We start from the raw sequence: 22631 nt of genomic DNA, 5'->3' as shown, positions 1-22631 counted from the left end.
CAAACAGTACCTCTTCAAGATCGCTTCTCTGCAAAAAAAAGTGAGAAATGACCTAACAGTGATTTTTTTTTAAATTTACTTTGCGTTTTGTCAAAGGAAAATTCACCATGTTTTTTCCCCCGGCTAGCCTACTTAACAAACATTATACAGCGCTCTTTGGTAGCAACTCAAGCAGGACTCACTAATAAAGTAAGTTAAACATTGTCATTGCAACCTATGATGGGAGAGCACATTCTATAAGAATAGCATTATCATTGTGAATTTAGGCTACCGTGATCCGAAAGACAGTTTGTTTTGTTCGTTCAAAACCAGTTTCGTTTTTTAGCCATAAATAAGTAAATAAATAAATAAATAAATAAGACTACTGTAAGCACTTTAACCCACTGCTCTTTCGTTTTATAGTCACGAAAAATAAATATAATTTTCCTCCGCGTTTATTTGAGGCAGGCGTTCATTTCACTGATAGCGTGGTGCGTACCGACGATTATAAGAGGCCTGCGTTTATTGGAGAGTGTGCTGACACGGACTTGGACTTGGACTTGAACTTGAACACTACTGACTCGTACTTGGACATGGAGACTTGAGACTTGACTTGGACTCGAGGTGTGTGGACTTGGCACTGTGTGTTACAGCTTTATGAATATACATTCACTGTAGGTTTCTATTTTGAACTGACAAATTTTAGATTTTATTTAGGATGTTCTGCATACATGAATCCTGTATTTAGTCCTCTTTCTCTCTCTCTCTCTCTCTCTCTCTCCCTCTCTCTCTCTCTCTCAGCATCCCATGTGACTGCAGGAATAGCTCGCCCGGCTGCAGGAGCACGATGTCAATATGGCCGCCCAGCTGCTTGTTCCCCCCGGACCTGACAGCTTCCGGCCCTTCGTACCCGAGTCGCTCGCTGCCATCGAGCGCCGCATCGCAGAGGAGAACGCCAGACGGCCCAAGGGCGAGCGACGGAGTGACCCGGAAGATGATGAGAACGGACCCAAGCCCAACAGTGACCTGGAGGCGGGAAAATCCCTCCCGTTCATCTACGGAGACATCCCACCCGGAATGGTGTCTGTGCCACTGGAAGACCTGGACCCCTACTACAGCAGTCAGACAGTAAGCCTGACACAGGCTCGATGTTATAGAGTCACCGTACAAAACATTTACACCTTGACCGTTACCACAGCAACCAGACCGTAAAACTGACACGGGTCCAATGTTATAGAGTCACAGTACAAAACATTTACACCTTGACCGTTACTACAGCAACCTGACAGTAACGCTGACACAGGCTCCATATTACAGAGTTAACAGCAAGTAACAAAAAATATCAGCTGAGAGATCAGATTAAGTGCTGATGAAAGTATTTTGATCAAAAACAACTTACAGTTTGCACCTTTTATGCTCCAGTACTTTGAGACAGTAAACTTTTTTTTTTTTTCCTCAATCTTAAACCTCTTAATGGATATCTCTTTGAGACACACCAGGGTTTTTGAGCCTGGGTATTCTTCTGCTGTTTGTCTATTTTTCAAAAAAATGACCTGCGTACCTGGCGTACTAGTAAAAAGCCACGCGGTGGTGCCTGTTTTTTTGTTGCATTATTGCAAAGTCATCAATCAGAAAGTGATTTTAAATGTAGTCTTGACGAATGCAGACAGGGTCAAAGGGGATCACTACTAAGTATTGAAGTGATTTATCCTCTCTCTCTCTCTCCCTCTCTCTCATTCTCTCTGTCTCTCTCTTTTTCAGACTTTTATAGTATTGAATCGTGGGAAGGCCATATTCCGGTTCAACGCCACCCCTGCTCTATACATTCTAAGCCCTTTTAATCCTATTAGGAGACTATCCATTAAGATCCTGGTGCATTCATATCCTTTTACAACAGCCATACAGTTCTGCCTTTGTGTGTCTACATATCTGTATTTGTGTACATTTGTGGGTGTATGTATGGTTGGGTTGTATTTCTATTACAAGTCTTTAAAGCAGTCAGCACACAAAACGCATCTTAGTCATCTTTGTCAGGCTCATGTCATTTCAGAGGAGGGAAAAAGAACAATTGGACTCATCCTGTTTTACACAGTGCCCAAATAAGGCTCATGTTTGCAGTTTTAAAGCTAAGGGATCGACCGTAAGCCGCATGCAAATATCTGAGCGCCTAACGCTAATTTTCTGCTAATCAGTTTTTAAACCTGTTGAGCGACCAGGGCTCAACATTAGCGCTGTTGCTAATGCCATTTTTCAAGAGTCAGAATGCAGCTCAACAAGATTAGCCTCACTGCTGTGGCTAGTTTGTTATGTGCTTTCAAAGATTAATCTCGTTTAGGTAGATCGAGAGCTAGGTGTGGTATTCAACGAAGGGATTAGCCAAGCGGTGGATAGCTTTGTTAGCTAGCTAAGTGTTAGGAATACTGGTCTCTCAGTTTGCTCGTAAGATATTTAGAATTTGGATCTCATTTCAAGGGCACAATAACAGCACTTTTGCTGTTTCTCTCTCTCTCTCTGTCTCATTGTGAATTAAAAAAAAAATACACATATTGTATTTAAAATGTACCATTTAGTAATGTATTTTCTTCAATGCTATGACATTTTGAAAACAAGGTTACAGTTATATGTATTTCGGCCCATGTCTTTTTGTGTTTGCCGTACTCTGTGTGTGCCAGGGTGTGTATTTGCGATTTTGTCCTTTACTGGTCTCCACGCTCTTCAGTTTTGTCATCATGTGCACCATACTGACCAACTGTGCATTCATGACACTAAGCAATCCCCCGGAGTGGGCAAAGAATGTAGAGTAAGTCTACTCAACTGAAATATTCATTGTGTGTGCGTGTGTGTGTGTGCATGTGTGTGTGTGTTTGTTAGTCACAAACTGAGAACATAAAACAAACAAACAGACATCAAACAAACGAACAAACAAAAAAAAACAATTGTAATTTTATTAATCCGTTGACTGAGTTTTCACCTCAACGTGGTGCAAATAGGTACACGCCACCGTCGTTTCGACTTGTAATGTTCCCCCGTCTTCCTTGTTTCTGGACAGATACACCTTCACGGGAATCTACACGTTTGAATCTCTCATAAAGATCCTGGCCAGGGGTTTCTGCGTGGGGAAATTCACCTTTCTCAGAGATCCCTGGAACTGGCTGGATTTTAGCGTCATTCTTATGGCGTAAGTATCTGTCACACTGTCCCACAACCTTAAATGTATATAGACATAGATATAGGTAAGAGTGTAATGCATAGAAGTTAGTCATCATTATGGAGTGAGTATATGCAATATTTTGAAGAACACTTAATTTTATTTGAATATCGTATGCTTTAAGATTCATGGAACCGTCATGCGGATCACAGAATATTACAGATTAGAATGTTAGAACCTAATTTGTTTGTGTTTAGTATTGCTGGATGACGCAACCGTGAGAGTCATTTTTCTTTTACCTGTGTGTTAATGAAGTGTTACAAGGCCTGTGTTATAACTGTTTCACTTAGTCTTCTGTGTTGATCTGTTGGTGCTGTTTCTTGGTTTTGGTGAGATGATTTCTTAACACTTCAGTGTTAAGAAACAAGCTTAAGCAAGCGACTTCTGTATGTGTGTGTTTGTGTGTGTGTGTGTGTGTGTGTGTTTGCAGAGGAAGTTGATGTATGTGAATATGTGTGCATGATTTTCTGGATAAAGGTTTATGTAAATGAGTAAGAGTTTGCGTTTGCATGTGTGTGTGTGTGTGTGCGCGCGCATGTGTCAGAGAGAAAGAGTGAGACAGAAAGCGAGAGAGAGAGAGACTGAGTGTGTGTGTTTGTGTGTGAGAGACAGAGGGAGAGAGAGAGAGAGATTGAGTGTGTGTGCGTGTGTGAGAGAGAGAGAGAGAGAGAGAGAGAGACTGAGTGTGTGTGTTTGTGTGTTAGAGAGAGAGAGAGAGAGGGAGAGAGAGAGCAACAGAGAACGTGAGATCACGTGTGTATGTGTGTGTGCCCAGTGGTAACTCTCTATTTGATCCTACAGGTATGTAACTGAATTTGTAAACCTAGGCAATGTATCAGCTCTCCGCACTTTCAGAGTGCTTAGAGCTTTGAAAACTATCTCAGTCATTCCAGGTAAGGTGTGAGTGTGTGTGCGTGTGCATATGCGTGTGTATGTGCGCGTGTGTGTATTGCGTAATCACAGGTGTCAAGTCAGGTGTGTCTCTTGGCCGTGACGTTCCCTCCTGCTGCCCTGTCCTGTCCTAATGTGCGTGCGTGCGCGTGTGTGTGTGTGTGTTTTCGTGTGTGTGTGTGTGTGTGTATGCGCGCGTGTGTGTATGTTTGACCCCCCCCTCCCCCTCCCCTTCCCCTCCTTGCAGATATGTAACAGAATTTGTGGATCTGGGCAATGTCTCAGCACTGCGAACTTTCAGGGTTCTTCGAGCTCTCAAAACTATATCTGTCATACCAGGTGAGAGCTAGACAGAGGTCAAAGGTCAAAGGTCAGGGGCTGCGGGGCTGCCGTTCTTTTCCATCTGAGCTCTCGCTCACTCCATCCTTTTCCTCCGCTGGGCCTCTCTCTCTCTCACATTCTATTCTTCCAGCGCGGATTGGTAAAGCAGGAATCACAGCCAGTCCACTCAAAGTGGAAAGGATTCCAGGCTTTTAAAATCTCATTTCTATCATTTTCTTATTCTTAGTTTTTTTTTTTTGTTTGTTTGTTTGTTTTTTTTCTTCTTCTCCAGATTTCTGGTGGTTTTATTTCCCAAAGACCAGCCTTGGGAAATAGCTTACAGATTTTTTTTTAATTTGTTTATTTTTTCAGTGTTTTATTATTATTATTATTTTAATTTGATATATTTCTTTTTTATGCATGAGACATTGCTATAGCCAACCTAGCGTGTGACTCTCCCAAGCCCCTTCCTCCTTGTTCTGCTGTTTGAGTTCAATGTGCATGTGCATCCGTCGCTGTTGTGTGTTGTTTGTGCTGTAGTGTGTGTGTGTGTGTGTGTGTGTGTGTGTTTGCGCGTGCGTTTGTTGCGGCAAGATCTTTTCCGCAGCACACATGCACACGCACACGCACACGCACGTACTCACAAAATAAATACTGCATGCTTTATTAATCTTATGGGCACACAATATAACTTTGATATAGATGTGTGCTGATAACATTACGATTATGAGTCACAGGGTAGATAAACGGTTTCGCTCAATACGCTGAACTGTGTGCTGTGGTGTATTATAAAGCCATTAGATACATACTCAACCTCCTATTAAACAAACTAACAAACAAAAAAAAAAAGACAGGGTGTTTAGTATCTGAGATAATCTCATAGGTCTATATTGCAGTTTTAACACCAATGAAAAAAGGTTATTTCTTTTTAATTAATTCTAAGTGGATTAACTCTATTGGATAAACTAATTTAGAGTGATCTAAACCTGTAATATAATTTAGGCTAAAATGAATGTAGTAGTATACTTTGATACAAATGGTATATCTTATCAATGTAATATCATTCAGGCTAGGAGAACGAAATCTCTCACTCACTCACTCATTATCTAAGCCGCTTATACTAATCAGGGTCGTGGGGGGTGCTGGAGCCTATCTCAGCGCTCATAGGGCGAAAGGCAAGGAAACACCCTGGACAGGTCGCCAGTCCATCACAGGGCAGAACTAAATCTGTTGTGAATTAGCCTAAATGAAGTAAAATGTGTGGTATAATTCCGAAAAAAAAAGGAAAAAAAAAAAGTTTCAACTAACTACACCTGCGATTTAGGGTATGTCTACTGAGTCTGTGGCATGGTTTTAGACTGACAGCCTTAAACAAAGCTGGTGATAAAATGGGAAAATCTAGCCCAGATGTACTTGGTCGGTAATGTTGTTTAGGCTATGGTTAAGCATCTAGTCTAATGCAAAACAAATGGACTACATTTGTGGCCTAAATTTAGATAAATGAACTAAACTAAGCACAGCTAAATTTGTTGTTTACATTTTGGCCAATGAACTTAATCTAGTGTTCCAATTTAAGATAATGGGCCTAAATTAAGTCTGTAATTGAGGTTAAACGATTCAAGTCAAAAGTGAAATTTAGGGTAACGGATACTAAGCGAGTCTGTGACAGTAATTTCAGCTAAATAACGTTATATAGGTATGTAGGTTTACTGTCTGGTGCACTTAGGCTGAAACACACACACATATATACACACACACACACACACACACGCAGGCTTCACCCTGTGCTATAGGCCTCTGTGTGTTTGAAGGACGTGTGAAGGACAACGGTCAGACCTTTAGAGTTTGTCTGGGCTAAAGGACATGGCAGATTGTCCCGTTCACTGCTTTTCTTTGCCACTTTAACGCTGCACTGAACAGACTTAAGCATGGACCTGTTCTGAGAGGGTGAGAGGATAGGCAAGAACTCATGGAATTTAACCCTCTTTAAGTAGACCTGTGTAAACTTGAAAAATAAACAAACTAACAAACAAATTGAACAAACAAACAAAACCCAACTCATTTTTTTTTTTATAACCATGCTTAAGAAATGCTGTTTCAATGGTCATACCTAACACTTTTAACAGCGCTATCAATAGCTTGTTAGCATTATTGTACATTACATTCATTAAAGCATCACTCACAGTGCATCACACACCAGTTATCAAGCATAAGCTATGCTATGCTTCTCAGTAACATATTAACATATTAATAGAAGGAAATCGTTAATGTCAGTCAGACAGTTAGTTGTTTTTGAAGGTGTTAAGAACTGCTTGTGTTGGCTAATTCACTTAGCATAGGTAAAAAAACAACAACATTTTTTCCCCTCCTTTCTTTATCTTATCTTTCTGGATCCAAGTGATTTAACTGTATTCTTACTGAATCTTATGTTCCATAGTCATTCCCTAGAATGAATAACAATGCCAAATCTGTTAATAATAATTTGGGAAAGTATTTTACATGTATTTAGCCCATGCGCTTTTCAGTGCAGTGGCCCGACAGACGAGCTTCATAACACCTTCATAAGGTCGACATAACCTCAGGATTACAAAAGAAAAGTTGCAGTGTACATTAAGGATAGATTTGCTGTAATCACTTTGTGTGTGTGTGTGTGTCTGTGTGTGTATGTGTGTCCGGCGTGTGCGTGCGTGTGTGTGTGTGTGTGTGCGTGTTACTCAGGACTGAAGACCATCGTCGGAGCTTTGATCCAGTCGGTGAAGAAGCTGTCCGACGTGATGATTCTGACTGTTTTCTGCCTGAGCGTTTTCGCGCTCATCGGACTGCAACTCTTTATGGGGAATCTAAAACAGAAATGCGTCAGGATGCCTATCGCCAGCGTGACGTCGCAAGACCACAACGCCACCGCTGGCTTCAACCAGAGCACCACGGACCTGTTAGCGGAGGCCAACGCCACCGGCACGTTCAACTGGACGGAGTACATCGAGGACGAACGTGAGTCGGTGGTTTTATGTGTGTTTGTGTGTCATGAGCTAACTGTCAGGACACATCCTCAGTCAGTTTGAGTTTGTACAAGCTTCGTATATTTGTTGTCTTGTTTTGCTGAAGTTATTTTCATCAGCGGCTCCTGGTTGCTCCAATATATGGATTTTAGCAATAAACTAACGTAATCAAAAAAAAAAAAAAAAAAGATGAAATTTGACTCAAAATGTGATTTTTAATGGCCAGTGCCCCCCCCCCCCCCCCCCCCCTTTTTTTTTTTTTTTTTTTTTTTTTTGCTCTTGTATTACGTCATTTGGAGTCATGTTTCTACATATTGCACTTGGCGCCGAGAGTTTCAACCTCAGCATTTTCAAGTCACCATAAAATTACTGTTTGTATTGTCTTAGTATGTATTTGCCTCTAATGCAACTACAACATAACGGGTTTCTCTTTTCTACACTTTCTAACAATGACCCGTAATTACAATTGACGAATCCGTCTTTTTCACTTGTCCCGTGATAACCCCATGCGGTGGCGTGTCAGTGTTTCAGAGATTAGCAGGCCTGAGGGGTTTATTCTCATGTAGTGTGGAAATGAGATGTAGAATGACACTAAGACCCTGGAGCCAATAGAGAGTACACTCAGTAAAACCGGTGGTTAAATGGGGCAAAACAGAGGAGAGAAAAAAGAGAGAGCGAGAGAGAGAGAGAGAGAGAGAGAGAGAGAGAGAGAGAGAGAGAGACAGAGTGAGGGGTACAAACTCAGTGAGTCACCCAAAGGCTTGAGGCAACAGTATGACTCTCAGTATATGTGTGCTTGCGTGTGTGTGTGTGTGTGTGTGTGTGTGTGTGTGTATGTGTCTTCCCTGGGGAGTAGGCTCAGAGTCAGAATAGTTCGAAGGTCAATCTTAGTTTGGACACAAATACTCTTCCTCTAGGCTACTTAGTCTAGAAAGCAAGCGCACATTCTCTCTCTCTCTCTCTCCTTTCTTTCTCTCTCTCTCTCTCTCTCTCTTCCTCACCTTCAATCTGCCTGGTTCATTTTTTTTTTTTAACAGACATTCATTTATTTATTTCTCGTTCTGTTTTCAGGTAATTACTATTTCTTACCCAACCGCCGAGATGCTTTGCTCTGTGGGAATGCAAGTGATGCTGGGTAAAATCTTCATTTAAATTCATATATTCTCAATGGGCAAATAATCTTAAGGCATTCAAAATAAATTGACCTTTAAATCTGTCTGCCTTTATTTTGCTAGCAATTCAACCGTTTGTATTATGGCTTTGAAACTACTTTTCTATGGAACTCAGCACTTCGCTGTTCTTTCATAGTTTTATATTTTTGAAGCGATGTTAACACTTTTTTTCTGGTTCATCCTTCATTGAGAGCTGCCATTTTATGTAGCAGGTCAAAAAACAAAAAAAAAAATTGTTGACTAATCGTGGTGTCACTGTATGACATGGAACAGCCCTGGTGGGAAGAGTCAGCTGTAATGCTTTTCTGTGATTGGTGGAGTGTGTCGTATTCTGATTGGTTAGATTGGTGCTCAGTCATTTTTCTTCCCTTCCCAATTGGCTGTAATGCAGGCAGTGTCCAGAGGGCTACATATGCATAAAGGCAGGGCGTAACCCTGACTACGGCTACACAAGCTTCGACACCTTCAACTGGGCTTTCCTCTCTCTCTTTCGCCTTATGACGCAAGACTTCTGGGAAAACCTTTACCAACAGGTATCAGTGTACAAGCTGTAAAAACCAGGCCTTTCCCAAACAAGCCCCTTTGTAAGACAGGATCAATAATTCAATAGAGTTTCCATATCGTACTCCTACACTTTTTTTTTTTTTTAAATATCTGTATCGCGGTCATTCAGACCTTACTTCAGCCCTCACTTTTCTTTCCACTACAGCAGAACCCCACAAAGTAATTCACAGAGAGAATGTATTTGCTTTCGTACAGTATGTTCACTCTAAAGTTCATATAGTATGTTCACTCTAAAGAAGTGTGTGTGTGTGTGTGTGTGTGTGTGTGTGCCTCTTTCTCTCTCTCTCTCTCTCTCTCTCTCTCTGTGTATGCACGCGTGTGTGTTTGTGTGTACATGCGTTTGCGTGTGTGTTCATCTGCGTGCGTCTGTGTGTGTGTTCTTGTATGTGCGTGCGTGTGCGTGTGTGTTCACACGCGTTTGCGTGTGTGTGCGTGTGCGTGTGTGTACGCGTGTGCACGTGTTTTTATGCTGTCTCTCCAGACCCTGCGCGCAGCAGGGAAGCCCTACATGGTGTTTTTTGTGCTGGTGATCTTCCTGGGTTCGTTCTACCTGGTGAATCTAATCCTGGCTGTGGTTGCCATGGCATATGACGAACAGAACCAGGCCACCATCGAAGAGGCCCAGCAAAAAGAGGAGGAGTTTCAGGCCATGCTGGAGCAGCTGAAGAGACAACAGGAGGAGGCGCAGGTAATACACAGGAGCGCAGACACGCAGAAACCTGCATCACACCAACACATGCACTCACATGCACATATATCCCACATTCATGTATGCAAGCACACATGCATTCACACATGTTACAGACATGTTAACCTGTAGACGTATATGCAGACATGAACCTGTGTGTGTACACACATACACACACACACACACACACACACACACACAGAACTGTAGATCTCCACATATACTTACACACGCCCCATACATGTGACTGTGCGTGTGTGTACACAGTCATATGCATGCAAGCTTAGTCAGGTGTATGTGTGTGTACGTAATTGCAGACTCATATGTCTACACACACAAACGTTTATACACACACACACACACACACATACACACACACACTGACTCAACAAAGAGAGGAGCAGTTGTCAGTGAGTGCCACGCCTGTACAGTCCATGAGCTCTTCTCTTCCTCAGTTCTACCTGTTTATTATATTATTCATTCGTCCTGTCCACGCTCCTCCTCCTCTTCCTCTTCCTCCTCCTCTTCCTCCTCTTCATTTGCTGAGTTTACCGGCGCTAGTGCAGCTCATATTACCCTGTCTCCATGGAAACCAAAGCAGTTAACGAGAGAGAGAGAGAGAGAGAGAGAGAGAAAGAGAGAGGGAGAGAAAGACGGAGAGAGTGTTCCCACAAAGCGTAAACACAGTAATATGAGAAAGACAGAGTGAGAGAGAGAGAGAAAGAGAGAGAGAGAGAGAGAGAGAGAGAGAAAGCAAAAGAGAGACAGAGAGAAAGAGTGAGAGTCGTTCATTTTCTGTTTAATTTGTTATTGACTGCTCTGTGGATTCTAAAATGGTGTATTTGGTTTCATTAGAGGAAATATAATCCAGACAAAAATAAAAAATCCAGCTCATCAGTCATATAACTGCGACAAGCTTTTGCCTTTCTGGTATTTCCAGCGTATTCTAGCATAATTCAGACTCATCTGCTTTTTAGCGTGGAGACCAACACCGTTTTGTTTTCACAAATGTCAGGTTCACATGAGATGCTACTATGCATCTGTGAGGGCTTTTCCACTGATAAATGTGAATCTCTCCCTCTCCCATTTTCCCCTCCTTTTTTCTCTCTCTCTTCTCATACTTTCTCCCCCCTTTCTGTGCTGTCCCTGCTCTTTCTTTCTTTCTTTCTTTCTTTTTTTTTTATTTCTCCCCTCAAAGCTGATTTTGGGTGTGTACTCCTCTGCTCTCCTGGCATCTCTGCTTCCACTAAGTCTGGTCCTGGTTGCCCCTGACAACAGCTCTCGCGTTCTGATTGGTTGGCAGGTTGCAGCGGCGGCAGCGACAGAGAGCGGAGAGTACAGCGGGAGGGGGGGCCCGTCGGAGGAGAGCTCCTCTGGGGGGTCCAGACTCAGCTCCAAGAGCGCCAAGGAGCGAAGGAACAGACGAAAGAAGAGAAAACAGAGGGAGGAGGAGGAGAAGGCAGACCAGGAGAAGTTTCATAAGTCGGAATCGGAGGACAGCATCAGGCGATCGGGTTTCCGCTTCTCCATCGATGCCAACAGGCTCTCGTACGAGAAGAAATGCTCCACACCCAACCAGGTAACTTTCAGGATTTAGAGACAGAGGACCTATGGGAATTGTAGTTTTTCATTGCACCAGTGCATGTACTTGGTAATGGAGGCCTTCCCTGGGTGTTGATCATTTTGTTTTAAATGTCTAATGTTACAGAAAATATGAATTTCGCAAAAATTTTCAAAAAATGAAAAAGTGCAAATATTTTCCCTACATTGCATTATATTTAATGGTGAACACAATGATATACCTCGACGTTTTTTCTCTCTATCGTTGTCTCTTGCAGTCTCTTCTCAGTATCCGAGGGTCTCTCTTCTCACCTAGGCGGAACAGCCGTGCGAGTTTGTTTAGCTTCCGCGGTCGAGCGCGGGACTTTGGGTCGGAGAACGATTTTGCGGACGACGAGCACAGCACGTTTGAGGATAGCGACAGTCGCCGCGGCTCTCTTTTTGTTCCTCGTCGAATCGAGAGGAGGAGTTCGACTGTCAGCCAGCTCAGTCTCGCACCCAGGATCATGCTCCCAGCCAATGGGAAGATGCACTGCACTGTTGACTGCAATGGAGTGGTCTCTCTAGTGGGTGGGACTTCTGTGCCGACATCTCCTATTGGACGGCTGCTCCCAGAGGTCTGCAGAGGCTTTTGTACACATATTAACACACTTGCACACGAGTTACGTACGATATTATAATATCATATTATAATAAGATAAGATTTAAGATGATACAGAAATTTACTACCAACACAAACATACAGGCCCTACAACACGCTGTGACAAAACACTTGTGCTACACAATGTACCACAAAAATCCACACATTCACTCAGTGTATAATCTCTTGTTTTTTACATTCACGTCTGGCCTGGTTGTACAGTTTTTTTTTTCACAGCTGTTTTTGTCTGTCCAGGGCACGACGACGGAATCGGAAGTGCGTAAGAAGCGTTCGGGTTCCCATCAGCCGTCTATGGACTATCTGGACGACACGGTGGCCAGACAGAGAGCCCTGAGCGTGGCTAGCATTCTCACTAACACTATGGAAGGTAGGACACTGCGCAGGAATGTTCATAATTACATCTTACATAAACCGTCATGTGAACACTGTAACATTAGTGTAATCAGTAAGTGATTTGTTATTTTGTAACAGGGGGTAATGGCCCAATGGCCAACAGGGGGGATGGCCCAATGGTCACTGACTATATACTCTATACAGTGTATAGGGGGATGGCAGGTTAACAAGGGGGATGCATTTTGGTCATTTTGCTAACAAGGGGGATGGCATCCCCCCTCATCCCCCATCAGATCACCTCCTCAGTGTAACCATATGTTGACGAATAACGATTCGTTCACGTTAATGAATAACATGTCAACTCAGTTACTTCTTAGATAATTATGATTCTGATAGACACGAGGAACTCGTGTCAGATTTTCATAAGAAGCGACCAGAAGTGTTACGTGACCTTAAGAATGGTCAGATCCTTATTGGTAGCCATAAGTGATAGACTGAACGTGGTCGGTGCTTCCAGTGGTTCTGTTTTTTTTTAAATGTGTCCTTACTGGTTCAATCCAGTCTCGTAGGACTGGTGCATTGATAGTGTAGTGTTAAGGACAATGGTTTATCTGAAGGTTCTTCAAACCCTGAGTAAAACAGCTTCATGTTAATGATCTCCTGAACCATGATTCTAAACTCCAATGTAATTCTAGAGTCATGTGACTTCTGACATAGCTGCTATTATTTGTGAGTCTTTCTGGATAAGCTTTAGGAATAAAAATGTAAATAATTCTTTTTAAAAAGTATGAACGACATCGTCATTCATAACACGAATGTCATCTTGCATGTGAAACATAAAAAAATCTAACTTAGCGCCTGCTTTACCTGGAACACACTCTTAATAAAGTCCACGTTGTACAGTTTCAGTGGTTTTCTTCCACACCTGTACTCGTGGTTTTATAAATGAGTTAGAAAGTTTGACAATTTTTATTGTTTTGTTTTGTTTTGTTTTTTTAAATGTGACTCGTCCTCTTCTTCTCTGCAGAGCTGGAAGAATCACGACAGAAGTGCCCGCCATGCTGGTATAAATTTGCCAATTGCTTCTTAATCTGGGACTGTTGTCCAGCCTGGCTGAAGGTGAAGGAAATTGTGAACTTGGTGGTCATGGATCCTTTCGTGGACTTGGCCATAACCATCTGCATTGTTCTCAATACCCTCTTCATGGCCATGGAGCATTATCCCATGACCCAACAGTTCAACGATGTTCTCTCCGTCGGCAACCTGGTGAGCTACGCCGAGATAACAGACAGACAAACAGACGGGTGGTTTACTGTGATCGTACGGACAGTATGAAGTATTACTGCCTTTAATATATCTCTAAAGCCTCACTTCAGACCAGAGCTCAAAAAACAAGAGACTTTTTAATTGCTCCAACAAGTCCTATTTGCCTGTTAACACTTACAAAAGTACAAAGAAATCCTATTCACCATTTTAACAAATTAAACATTACAGGTTAAGTATTCCTCCCTTAAATATACTTCCATACCCTCTCATCAGCTCAGAGCATGAAAACGATTTTGTAACCGTTTAAACATTACGACCCCAAGCTGCTTTATACTGTGTAGAGATCATTACCGCTACACCTGATGCATCAGCCGGGGACACATCTTGTATTTTAACCTGTCCCGGGCTTGGGATCTCCCCCCCCCAGGTCTTCACAGGCATCTTCACGGCAGAGATGTGTTTGAAGGTCATCGCTCTGGATCCGTATTACTACTTCCAGGAGGGCTGGAATATTTTTGATGGGATCATTGTGAGCCTAAGTCTGATGGAGCTGGGCCTGGCCAACGTGGAGGGGCTCTCTGTTCTCAGATCATTCCGATTGGTAAGCGAGCACAGAACGTCCCTCTCCGAATGGATTTCTGTACGGCGTCTGTGGGGAAAATAATGGAAACTCCATAAAAGTCAATATAAACCTGAGATCATCAAAACCTTTTTATTAGATATTAGATGTTATTAGATTATTTTGTCACTGGATATTATAAGACAGTTATATAAGACGCTGCCCACATAAGGTGTCATCCATAAAGCTCTAAATTAATTTTTATGAAGATGCATAATGTAATGCCTCAGTTTCGTCTGTTACTAAGATAATTCTCTCTCTCTCCCTCTCTCTCTCTCTCTCTCTCTCTCTCTCTCTCTCTCTCTCTCTCGATCGACCGCAGCTGCGAGTCTTTAAGCTTGCGAAGTCGTGGCCCACTCTCAACATGCTGATCAAGATCATCGGAAACTCGGTCGGTGCCTTGGGAAACCTGACTCTGGTCTTGGCCATCATCGTTTTCATCTTTGCGGTGGTCGGCATGCAGCTGTTCGGGAAGAGCTACCGCGACTGCGTGTGCAAGATCTCCGACGACTGCACGCTCCCGCGTTGGCACATGAACGACTTCTTCCACTCCTTCCTCATCGTGTTTCGGGTGCTTTGCGGAGAGTGGATCGAGACCATGTGGGACTGCATGGAGGTGGCCGGGCAGACCATGTGCCTCATCGTCTTCATGATGGTTATGGTCATCGGGAATCTGGTGGTGAGCTTTGCCGCGTTCTCCCAGCCGGTCGTTTGGTTTTGGTAGCTCCTTGGATCTTTTTTCTCAAGTTTCTTCCCTCGTCTGTTGTTCCCCAGCTCCCCCCCCCCACTCAGTTTTCTCTGCTCTGGGTCCTCCTCTCTTGTTTTGCCCTGGTCATACGGTGTCTATCCATTGTGATACAAAGATTTTATCATTTGATGATCATTAGGTTTGTTTGAACTGCATTAAGTTGAGTCTCAGGTATAACAATTCTTAATTAAGAAGGTCAGTAGTTTAGGTACCTTGCAATGGACTGGCGACCTGTCCAGGGTGTTTCCCTACCTTTCCGCCCAATGAACACTGGGATAGGCTCCAGCACCCCCTGCAACCCTAATTTGGATAAGCAGCTTAGATAATGAGAGAGAGAGTGTAATTTAGGTTTAGTCTATTGATTTTTCTGTTTGGTTCCCAGGTTCACTTTGCTTTGTTTTTTTTTTATGTTCTAATCCTTGTTTCAGTGCTACTTCCACATCTGAAGTTGTGTTAAATCCATTCGTCCAGTGCATTAAAGGCTTATGTTTGGACGTCTGGATGTATCTGATACCTTGCACAGCTTATGGTTGTTTTTGTTTTTGTTTTTGTTTTTGTTTTCGTCCCAGGTCTTGAACCTCTTCCTGGCCTTGCTGCTTAGCTCCTTCAGCGCAGACAATCTAGCAGCCACTGATGACGACAGTGAGATGAACAACCTTCAGATCGCCGTGGGCCGTATCCAGCGTGGCATCGCTTTCGTCAAATCCACTTTACGGCAGTTTCTCCAGAGTCTGTGCCTGGCCGGGTCCAAACCCGGCGCCCTCGACGAGGAGAAGCCCCTGGACGACCTTCATAGCGACGGCAAAGAGAACTGTCTAGTCAATCATGCGCCGGTCGCCGTGGACCTAACCAAGGACTTCTTGAAGGAAGGTTGTGTGTCGCCAGGCAACGGGGTCGAGGGTCACGTCAAGTACGGTATTGAGGAAGGGGACTATATGTCCTTCATCCATAACCCTAGCCTTACGGTTACTGTGCCAATCGCGGTGGGCGAGTCAGATTTCGAGAATCTGAACACGGAGGATTTCAGCAGCGACTCGTCAGACGTGGAAGGGAGCAAGGAGGTAAGGGAGCGAATTCTGTAAAGAGAGAACGTTTTTCAGTGTCGTACATTTCCTACTAATGTTGCACTACAAAAAAATTCATAAGCATATTCAAATGCAGATGTTTTTTTTCCCAGTGATGAAGAAAATGTGTTGCTGTGTGTGTTCTTTTTTTAAAGGGTTTGTTCAGTAGTATGTTATGAGTGTATAAGTGGAGTGATTTTTGTCTTTAAATGAGCGAGACTGTGAGTTGTGTTGTATCATGTTGGCGTTGCATCATTATTTTTAATATTTCTTTTTAATCCCAAGCTGCAGTTCAGCTGTGTGTGTGTGTGTGTGTGTGTGTCTGTGTGTATGTCTGTGTGTGTGTTCACCTCGGGGGAGTTCAATGGGCATATGACTTAGAGGAGCTATGGATAGTTATGACTAACAAAAGCCCGTTGGCAAAGTAGCAGGTACACTTACTCAGTTACTCAGTGTGCTCATTAGATCAGTAAACACACTCACACTCATGCACACACACACACAAACACACAGACACACACGCACACGCAAACACACACTAATGTGGATATTACATGGATGACTGAGCTGGAATAGCAGCGCACACAATCCACACTATGAATGAGGTTATTGAAGTAATTGTTAAATTCAGCATCCTTGCCCAGGGTTAAATTGACTGTATTTAAGTGAACAAGTGCATACTGTGTGCAAATGTGTGCTTGTCTGTATGTGTGTGTGTGTGTGTGTTTGTGTGTATGTGTGTGTGTATATGTGTGTGTGTGTTTCTGTGTGTCTGCCTGTTTGTGCGTGTGTGTGTGTGTGTGTAAGTGGACACTAGCTTGTGTATGTTCCTTACTAACTCAAAAATAGTGAATTCTTTTTTTCTTCCCCACTGTTTTAATCTAAAATATTTCACTCCTGGTGTGTTTGAAGTTGCAGAGTTGCTGCTTTTGCTATTATCCATGTTTTGTGAAGTGTGTATCTCCTCTTTGTGTGTTACCTGTTATTGCAGCTGTTTGACAGACGATCTCCAGGTTCTCTCTGAGAGAGAGACACATTGTAAGAGCACTTTATTCTACCCTCACACTAACCATGGAGACTGCCTTTACCATCCAAAAACCAAAATCAGATCTCGTCTATACTCTCGTCATTTTCTTTCGTTTCGTTTTGTTGTTATTTACTTTTACTTTTGTTTTTTGAATGGATTGCCCTTTTTTGTTTTTCTTTTCTCTCTGCCTGTGCCCCTCCTGCCCTCCTCCCCACCCCCTGTGCCCCCCCCCCACCCCCCCTCAGAAAAAAAATGTATATGTAAATACACCCCTGCACTGAAGAGTTACAGCGTCCCCCCCCCCCCTCCTCCCCATGTTTGATTTGTTTTACCCTCATACTTTATGGCTCTGTGTTTCAGCACTGGGCTTATTTGCAGTGTAAACACCCATGCGGAATGAGCAAGATCATCGTTTTCCATTGATAGTGAAGCCCGTCATCCGAACATTTTACCTTCTGTTTGTTCAGTTTTGATTTCCGTTGTCATTAGTTTTATTGCTTTGTTTTACTTTTGTTTTTGTGTTTATTTATTTATTTATTTCCTGGACTTGATCGATCACTGCCATCGAGCATCCAACACATGATGAATCAACAGTAGAGACTGGGAGAGAGAGAGAGAGAGAGAGAGAGAGTGAGAATGGATGAGAGAAAGACAGAGAGAGAGAGAGAGAAAGAGAGAGAGAGAGAGCGCAAGAGTGGTTGAGAGACAGAGAGAGAGGGAGAGAGAGAGAGAGATTTGTGTCACAGAAAAAAGCCATACTATTGTCCATAGCACACACGTTTGATTGCATCTTGACATCAAAATGATCCATAAAGGAATGATGAAAGCTGTTTTAGAAATGAGAACCCCAGATGTCTCATGGATTAATTTAACAATGAGCTTGGTGTCCATAGGGTTTCACATTGCTTTAGAAACTTACAAACTTATAGACTTTAGAAACTTATTAAGCCACTGAATCATAACTGTGGTGGGGTTTGGGTTTGGGTAATTCCTGAAGCCTCCACATTTAAAATTGAAAATTCTTTTTTAGAGTTTAGAAGCATTGAACTAGAAGTTCTACGAATTCTTTGAGAGAAATAACCTGCAGTGGAACCCTCAGCAGAGAAATGCCACTGCTCTGGTGGAGTGCACCCTTATACATTGGTTTATTAGCATTATGTCGACCAAAGTTAGCAATGGTTTCTCCCCTCCATATTACTCTAATGCAAATTGAACAAAAGCCAACCTGTACATGTTGGAACTATAGAGCTTGCCCTGAGAGAGGTTACTGTTTTTAAAAGAACATTTTGAGCCCTAAATGGGACCAAGCTAATTGTTAATTAATGATCTGACTTAATGCCAATATTGCACTGGGTTTATAAATCTGTTGCTGTTTTTTTTTTTTTTTTGTTTTTTTTTAAACTTAACTCTCTTTTGGCTGAGTTTACATATTACTCTAAGACCTTGATCATAAAACAAGTTTGTATTCAAAGTGATGTTAGACCAACATCAGACGTCTGGCACAAATTGGATTTTTCAGAAGAAAAAAACAAAACGAAAAAGAAAAAGAAAAAAAAGAAAAAGAAAAAAAAAGAGAGAAGACGGACTCGAGAGAAACAGAGGATCTCTTCACGATTTAAACAGTCTGAATTCTTAATGCTGAACTTGTAGCTCATAGACTGATCGCAGATAATAAAAGGTATCAGAAAGACACTGAAGCCAAATATTCTCTATGAGGTAAACACCATGAATAAGTGAGGACCTCTTAATGGAAGATGATGGTTATGACAGCAGCCTTTTTTTTTGGGGGGGGGGGGGGGGGGGGGGGGGCTGTTTAAATCGCATCCCAAGACCGCAAAAGCTTCCTTTCAGAAATTAGAGACGTTCTTCTGGAACATTCTGGAACATTCTGAATCTGCACACACAGCATGCTTACATCATTCCCCTGCGCCGCATTAGCTGGGTACCACGGCAACCAGTGCTGCAGCTAGGTCTAAGATGGCTTTTCTTTCTTCTTCTTTTTTTTTTTTTTTTTTCTCTGGCTGCCCTTTTCAAATTGATCTGGCTGCAGTCAGCCTTAACCACGAGAGCCCAGAGAACACACGCAGTCGAGTTCTGTCGTCGTAGACCAGATGTATCAGCCCATACAGACAAGCCATTACTGCGGCTCAAATCCAAACAATTACTGCCAGGCCTTCAGCAGACCAGAATATTAGAGACACTCTTTTTACTATAATAATAATTTAAGAGAGTGATTTTATGCCATATTTACGTATATCAGACACCTTAATATGTATATTATGATAACTGATATTTATCATTAGCTTTAAAAAGTTAAACAGGCTAGTTTAGCAACTAATTAATGTGTTTGTCAGGTATTGTCAGATGTTAAGGCGTTATGAGACTAGCATGAATGTCTTATAGTTTAACCTTACACTTTTACGCTAGTTTGTAATTCATTGTTTTATAAGGAGAAAGGCTTAATAATGATTGACCCTGTGTAAGAACAAGATAGTGTGTTATGAAATTGAATTTGAAATGAACTCAAACTTCATCTCGTATGTTGTCTGGGCGCTTCTTGTAAACTGTAAACTACAGGTGTCAATACAACAAATTTAGGTTACGTTAGGTCTTTTGCCAGTGTGTATCGTAAAGTAACATCATAGCTAATTTTGACAACTGTCCTCAGTGTTGAGGAGCATTTTTACCACAAGTGTCATTTACTAGACATTCCGTGCACTTCGAGTTTTTCTTTTCTCCTTTGGCTTTGTCATAGGAGAACTGCCAATGGTTCCATATCCGCAACAAAGCAGCTTATAATTATTTACTTATTTATTGTTATCTTAGCGCTTAGCGAAACTAGGAGTATGAAAAGCGATGAAAAAAAAAAAAAAATTCCCGCGATGGTGAGCAAAGAGTAAAAGCTTTCTTAGACCCAGTTTGTGGCACTGGTGTTAAATGTTTTGCTAATGCGGCTACCCTCCTCTTCAAAAAAAAAAAAAAAAGTCAGATTGACGGACCGAGGCTTGACCACTGCTTAAAGGAATGGACTTTCACCCCGTGTTTTCATGTCAATCAGGGAAATGCATTCTGGGGATTGGGGGCGGGATCGGGTGGGGAAAGGGGGCGGGGCAATTCATTGATTATGCTAATTATTCTGTCATGGAATATTGTAGTGTGAATTCATATTTTTGTTTTTTTTTGTATCGCTGGGGGATGGATGTTTGCACTGGACATGAAAATACTTTTAAAGCACTCAACATTTGTTGAAAAGATCACCAGCTTGGATGATTTAGAAAAAAAAAATGCACCTTGAAAAAGACGAAAAAAAAAAATCCTGCATGAGGAACGAATGAATTCACGTCAAATGTACCCACAATGAACTGTGTGATTAATGTTAAATCATAAAGTCATGTTTGGCTTTTTCTTACATATTTGGCTATAACAACAACAACAACAAGAAGAACAACAAGAACAACAAAATCTTCTATAAGATCAATCCACAGGCTTGTAGGTACTTTTGAATGATTTGAATGATACTGCATGTAAAGCTATTACAACGGGACAACGCCAGTCCTAAAGTCAATTTGTGCTGGCTTTAAAGAGGCCTAATCATTCTTTCTGTGTGTGTGTGTGTGTGTGTGTATGTATGCGTGTGTGTGTGTGTGCGTGTGCGTGTGTGTATGCGCGCTCCTGAATGGGAATGCATGTGTATTTGCCTGCACTGTATGTGTGTGTATGCACGTGCGTGTGTGTGTGTGTGTGCGTGCGTGTGCATGCCTCTATAGAAACTCCCTGTGGACACAGTACTGAGCTCCTCAGAAGGAAGCACAGTGGACATCAGACCCCCAGGAGAGGGGGCGGAGTCAGTGGAGCTGGAACCAGAGGAATCTCTAGACCCTGAGGCGTGCTTCACTGAAGGTCTGTCTCTAACAGAGAGTCACAGAGAGGAGACAACTGACATAATTAAGACCCCCCACCCCAAATGAACAGATGAATGTGTGAATGGTCTGCACAGGCCTGGGGGTGGAGTATTTTAGGGATTGTAACTATGGCACCTCTTAGTAGTTAGAACTAGAGTCTCTGGGAAACACAAATGAAGGACACACACACACACACACACACACACACACATACACCAACTCACACACGCAGTTGTTCCTTTCAGGCTTGTAAATGTGTAGGAAATGCAGAGGAAAAAAAAAAATTTTCTACTATCAGAGTAAAATTAATTACCACGGAAGCAGGTGTAGTTTCGAGTGAGAGATTAAAATGGTAATCCTGTGAGAGATTATATCCCTGCTGCTGTACATGGATGTGTGGGGTTTAATGCATGAATACCATTTTCCACAGTTTTGTCAGAGTTAGATACTTTATCCTTCAGTCAGGAAGCATTAAATGTAGACTTCTTCAAATCCTTCTTTTAACGTGAATTAATTTGATATCTCGGCAGCTTTTAAACATTGTATCCGTAATAGGCTTAAATGGTTCTATGCATGGTACCCTTCCAAAAAATTGCCATAGTAGGATCCACGGTAGAAATAAAGAGCGGAAAGTTGTTCTTAGACACCAATGCCAGGGCTCAAAGAATGAAAAAAAAAACCCATTTTTTTTCTTTTCCCTCGCAAAAAAATAGCATGTCCAGTAATTGGCTTATGTATTAGTTTAAAGTTTAGTTTGTTGACCTTTGCTCCCATGAGGAGGGGAAGGTCATGAGATGGAAACCTAATGTAACCAATCAGCACTAACCGCTGTTCGAGCCACCTGGTAGAGGATGTAAGGGTATTGTGTGACAGGGAGATCTGAAAGATCGTTTGGGGTCAAATGGAAATCAAAGGTCGCAGTCTGAGATCTGGTCGAGATTAGGATGTCAGGTCCGTTTAGAGGCTGTCTTCAGATGCAAAGTTCAAGCTATGAAATGGAAGCCTCATCAGATGACTGCCAAGAGAGAGACAAAAAAAAAAAAAGTACAGAGATAATGTAATAACTGAATTTCTACTGTTAAAACAGAAATTGCAGTAATTAAACTGGGTTATGTTTTTGGCTGTTGTACATCAGTAATGGTTTTATGGTGAGAAAAGTCTACATGCACATATGGTGGAAAAAAAATGAACAAACATCTTTTTATAATGTTCTTATACGCCTGTCAAAACTGGAGAATTTTATTTTCAAGTTTAGGAAATGATTAAGACCTCCGTCTGCAGACTTTAATATCATTGTTTTGTTTTTTTTAATTGAATTTAAGACAAATATAAACTAAAGGTAAGAGGGAGGAGTTTGTTTTATATGGGGTGGGGGCAATGAAGGGGGGGGGGGGGTATCAATGCGTTCTGTCTCCTAAAACGCAACAGGACAAGACCTAAGGAAATAAAGTTCTTCTAAAACTTCAAACATTATGACAGGAATGGATCAGCTGTGTCAAAGAAACATTTTAAAAAATGTCACATTTTAATGTTATGTTATTTAAAATGTTATGTTTTGCTGGAAACATCAACCGCAAAAATTAGCAACAACAAAAACAAAAAACACGACTCCAAACCGAATTTTAGTCC

The 22631-nt window shown here is 42.0% G+C and overlaps 1 protein-coding gene across 4 annotated transcripts in view; it reads left to right on the top strand.

The window, feature by feature from the left end:
- The first annotated feature begins 834 nt into the window (after nucleotides 1-834).
- scn1lab (sodium channel, voltage-gated, type I like, alpha b) overlaps nucleotides 835-22631 on the top strand; it is a 28636-nt gene continuing 6839 nt past the window's right edge. Inside the window, exons 1-17 of one of the 4 annotated variants that reach the window (XM_030781841.1) lie at nucleotides 835-1107; nucleotides 1741-1859; nucleotides 2690-2779; nucleotides 3029-3157; nucleotides 4326-4417; nucleotides 7118-7390; nucleotides 8470-8533; nucleotides 8962-9103; nucleotides 9616-9822; nucleotides 11126-11401; nucleotides 11661-11858; nucleotides 12278-12410; nucleotides 13404-13642; nucleotides 14070-14243; nucleotides 14584-14940; nucleotides 15579-16070; nucleotides 20868-21000. In XM_030781841.1, coding sequence (XP_030637701.1) covers nucleotides 835-1107; nucleotides 1741-1859; nucleotides 2690-2779; nucleotides 3029-3157; nucleotides 4326-4417; nucleotides 7118-7390; nucleotides 8470-8533; nucleotides 8962-9103; nucleotides 9616-9822; nucleotides 11126-11401; nucleotides 11661-11858; nucleotides 12278-12410; nucleotides 13404-13642; nucleotides 14070-14243; nucleotides 14584-14940; nucleotides 15579-16070; nucleotides 20868-21000 — 3391 coding nt within the window. Of the gene's footprint in view, nucleotides 1108-1740; nucleotides 1860-2689; nucleotides 2780-3028; nucleotides 3158-3988; nucleotides 4081-4325; nucleotides 4418-7117; nucleotides 7391-8469; nucleotides 8534-8961; nucleotides 9104-9615; nucleotides 9823-11125; nucleotides 11402-11660; nucleotides 12000-12277; nucleotides 12411-13403; nucleotides 13643-14069; nucleotides 14244-14583; nucleotides 14941-15578; nucleotides 16071-20867; nucleotides 21001-22631 lie in introns of all 4 variants that reach the window. The other 3 variants (XM_030781838.1, XM_030781842.1, XM_030781840.1) reach the window with 3 other exon arrangements.

Source organism: Chanos chanos, chromosome 8, assembly GCF_902362185.1.
Source record: "Chanos chanos chromosome 8, fChaCha1.1, whole genome shotgun sequence".
NCBI lineage: Eukaryota > Metazoa > Chordata > Actinopteri > Gonorynchiformes > Chanidae > Chanos > Chanos chanos.
Note: the sequence above shows the minus strand (reverse complement) of the source record. Positions and strands in the feature narration are given on the sequence as shown.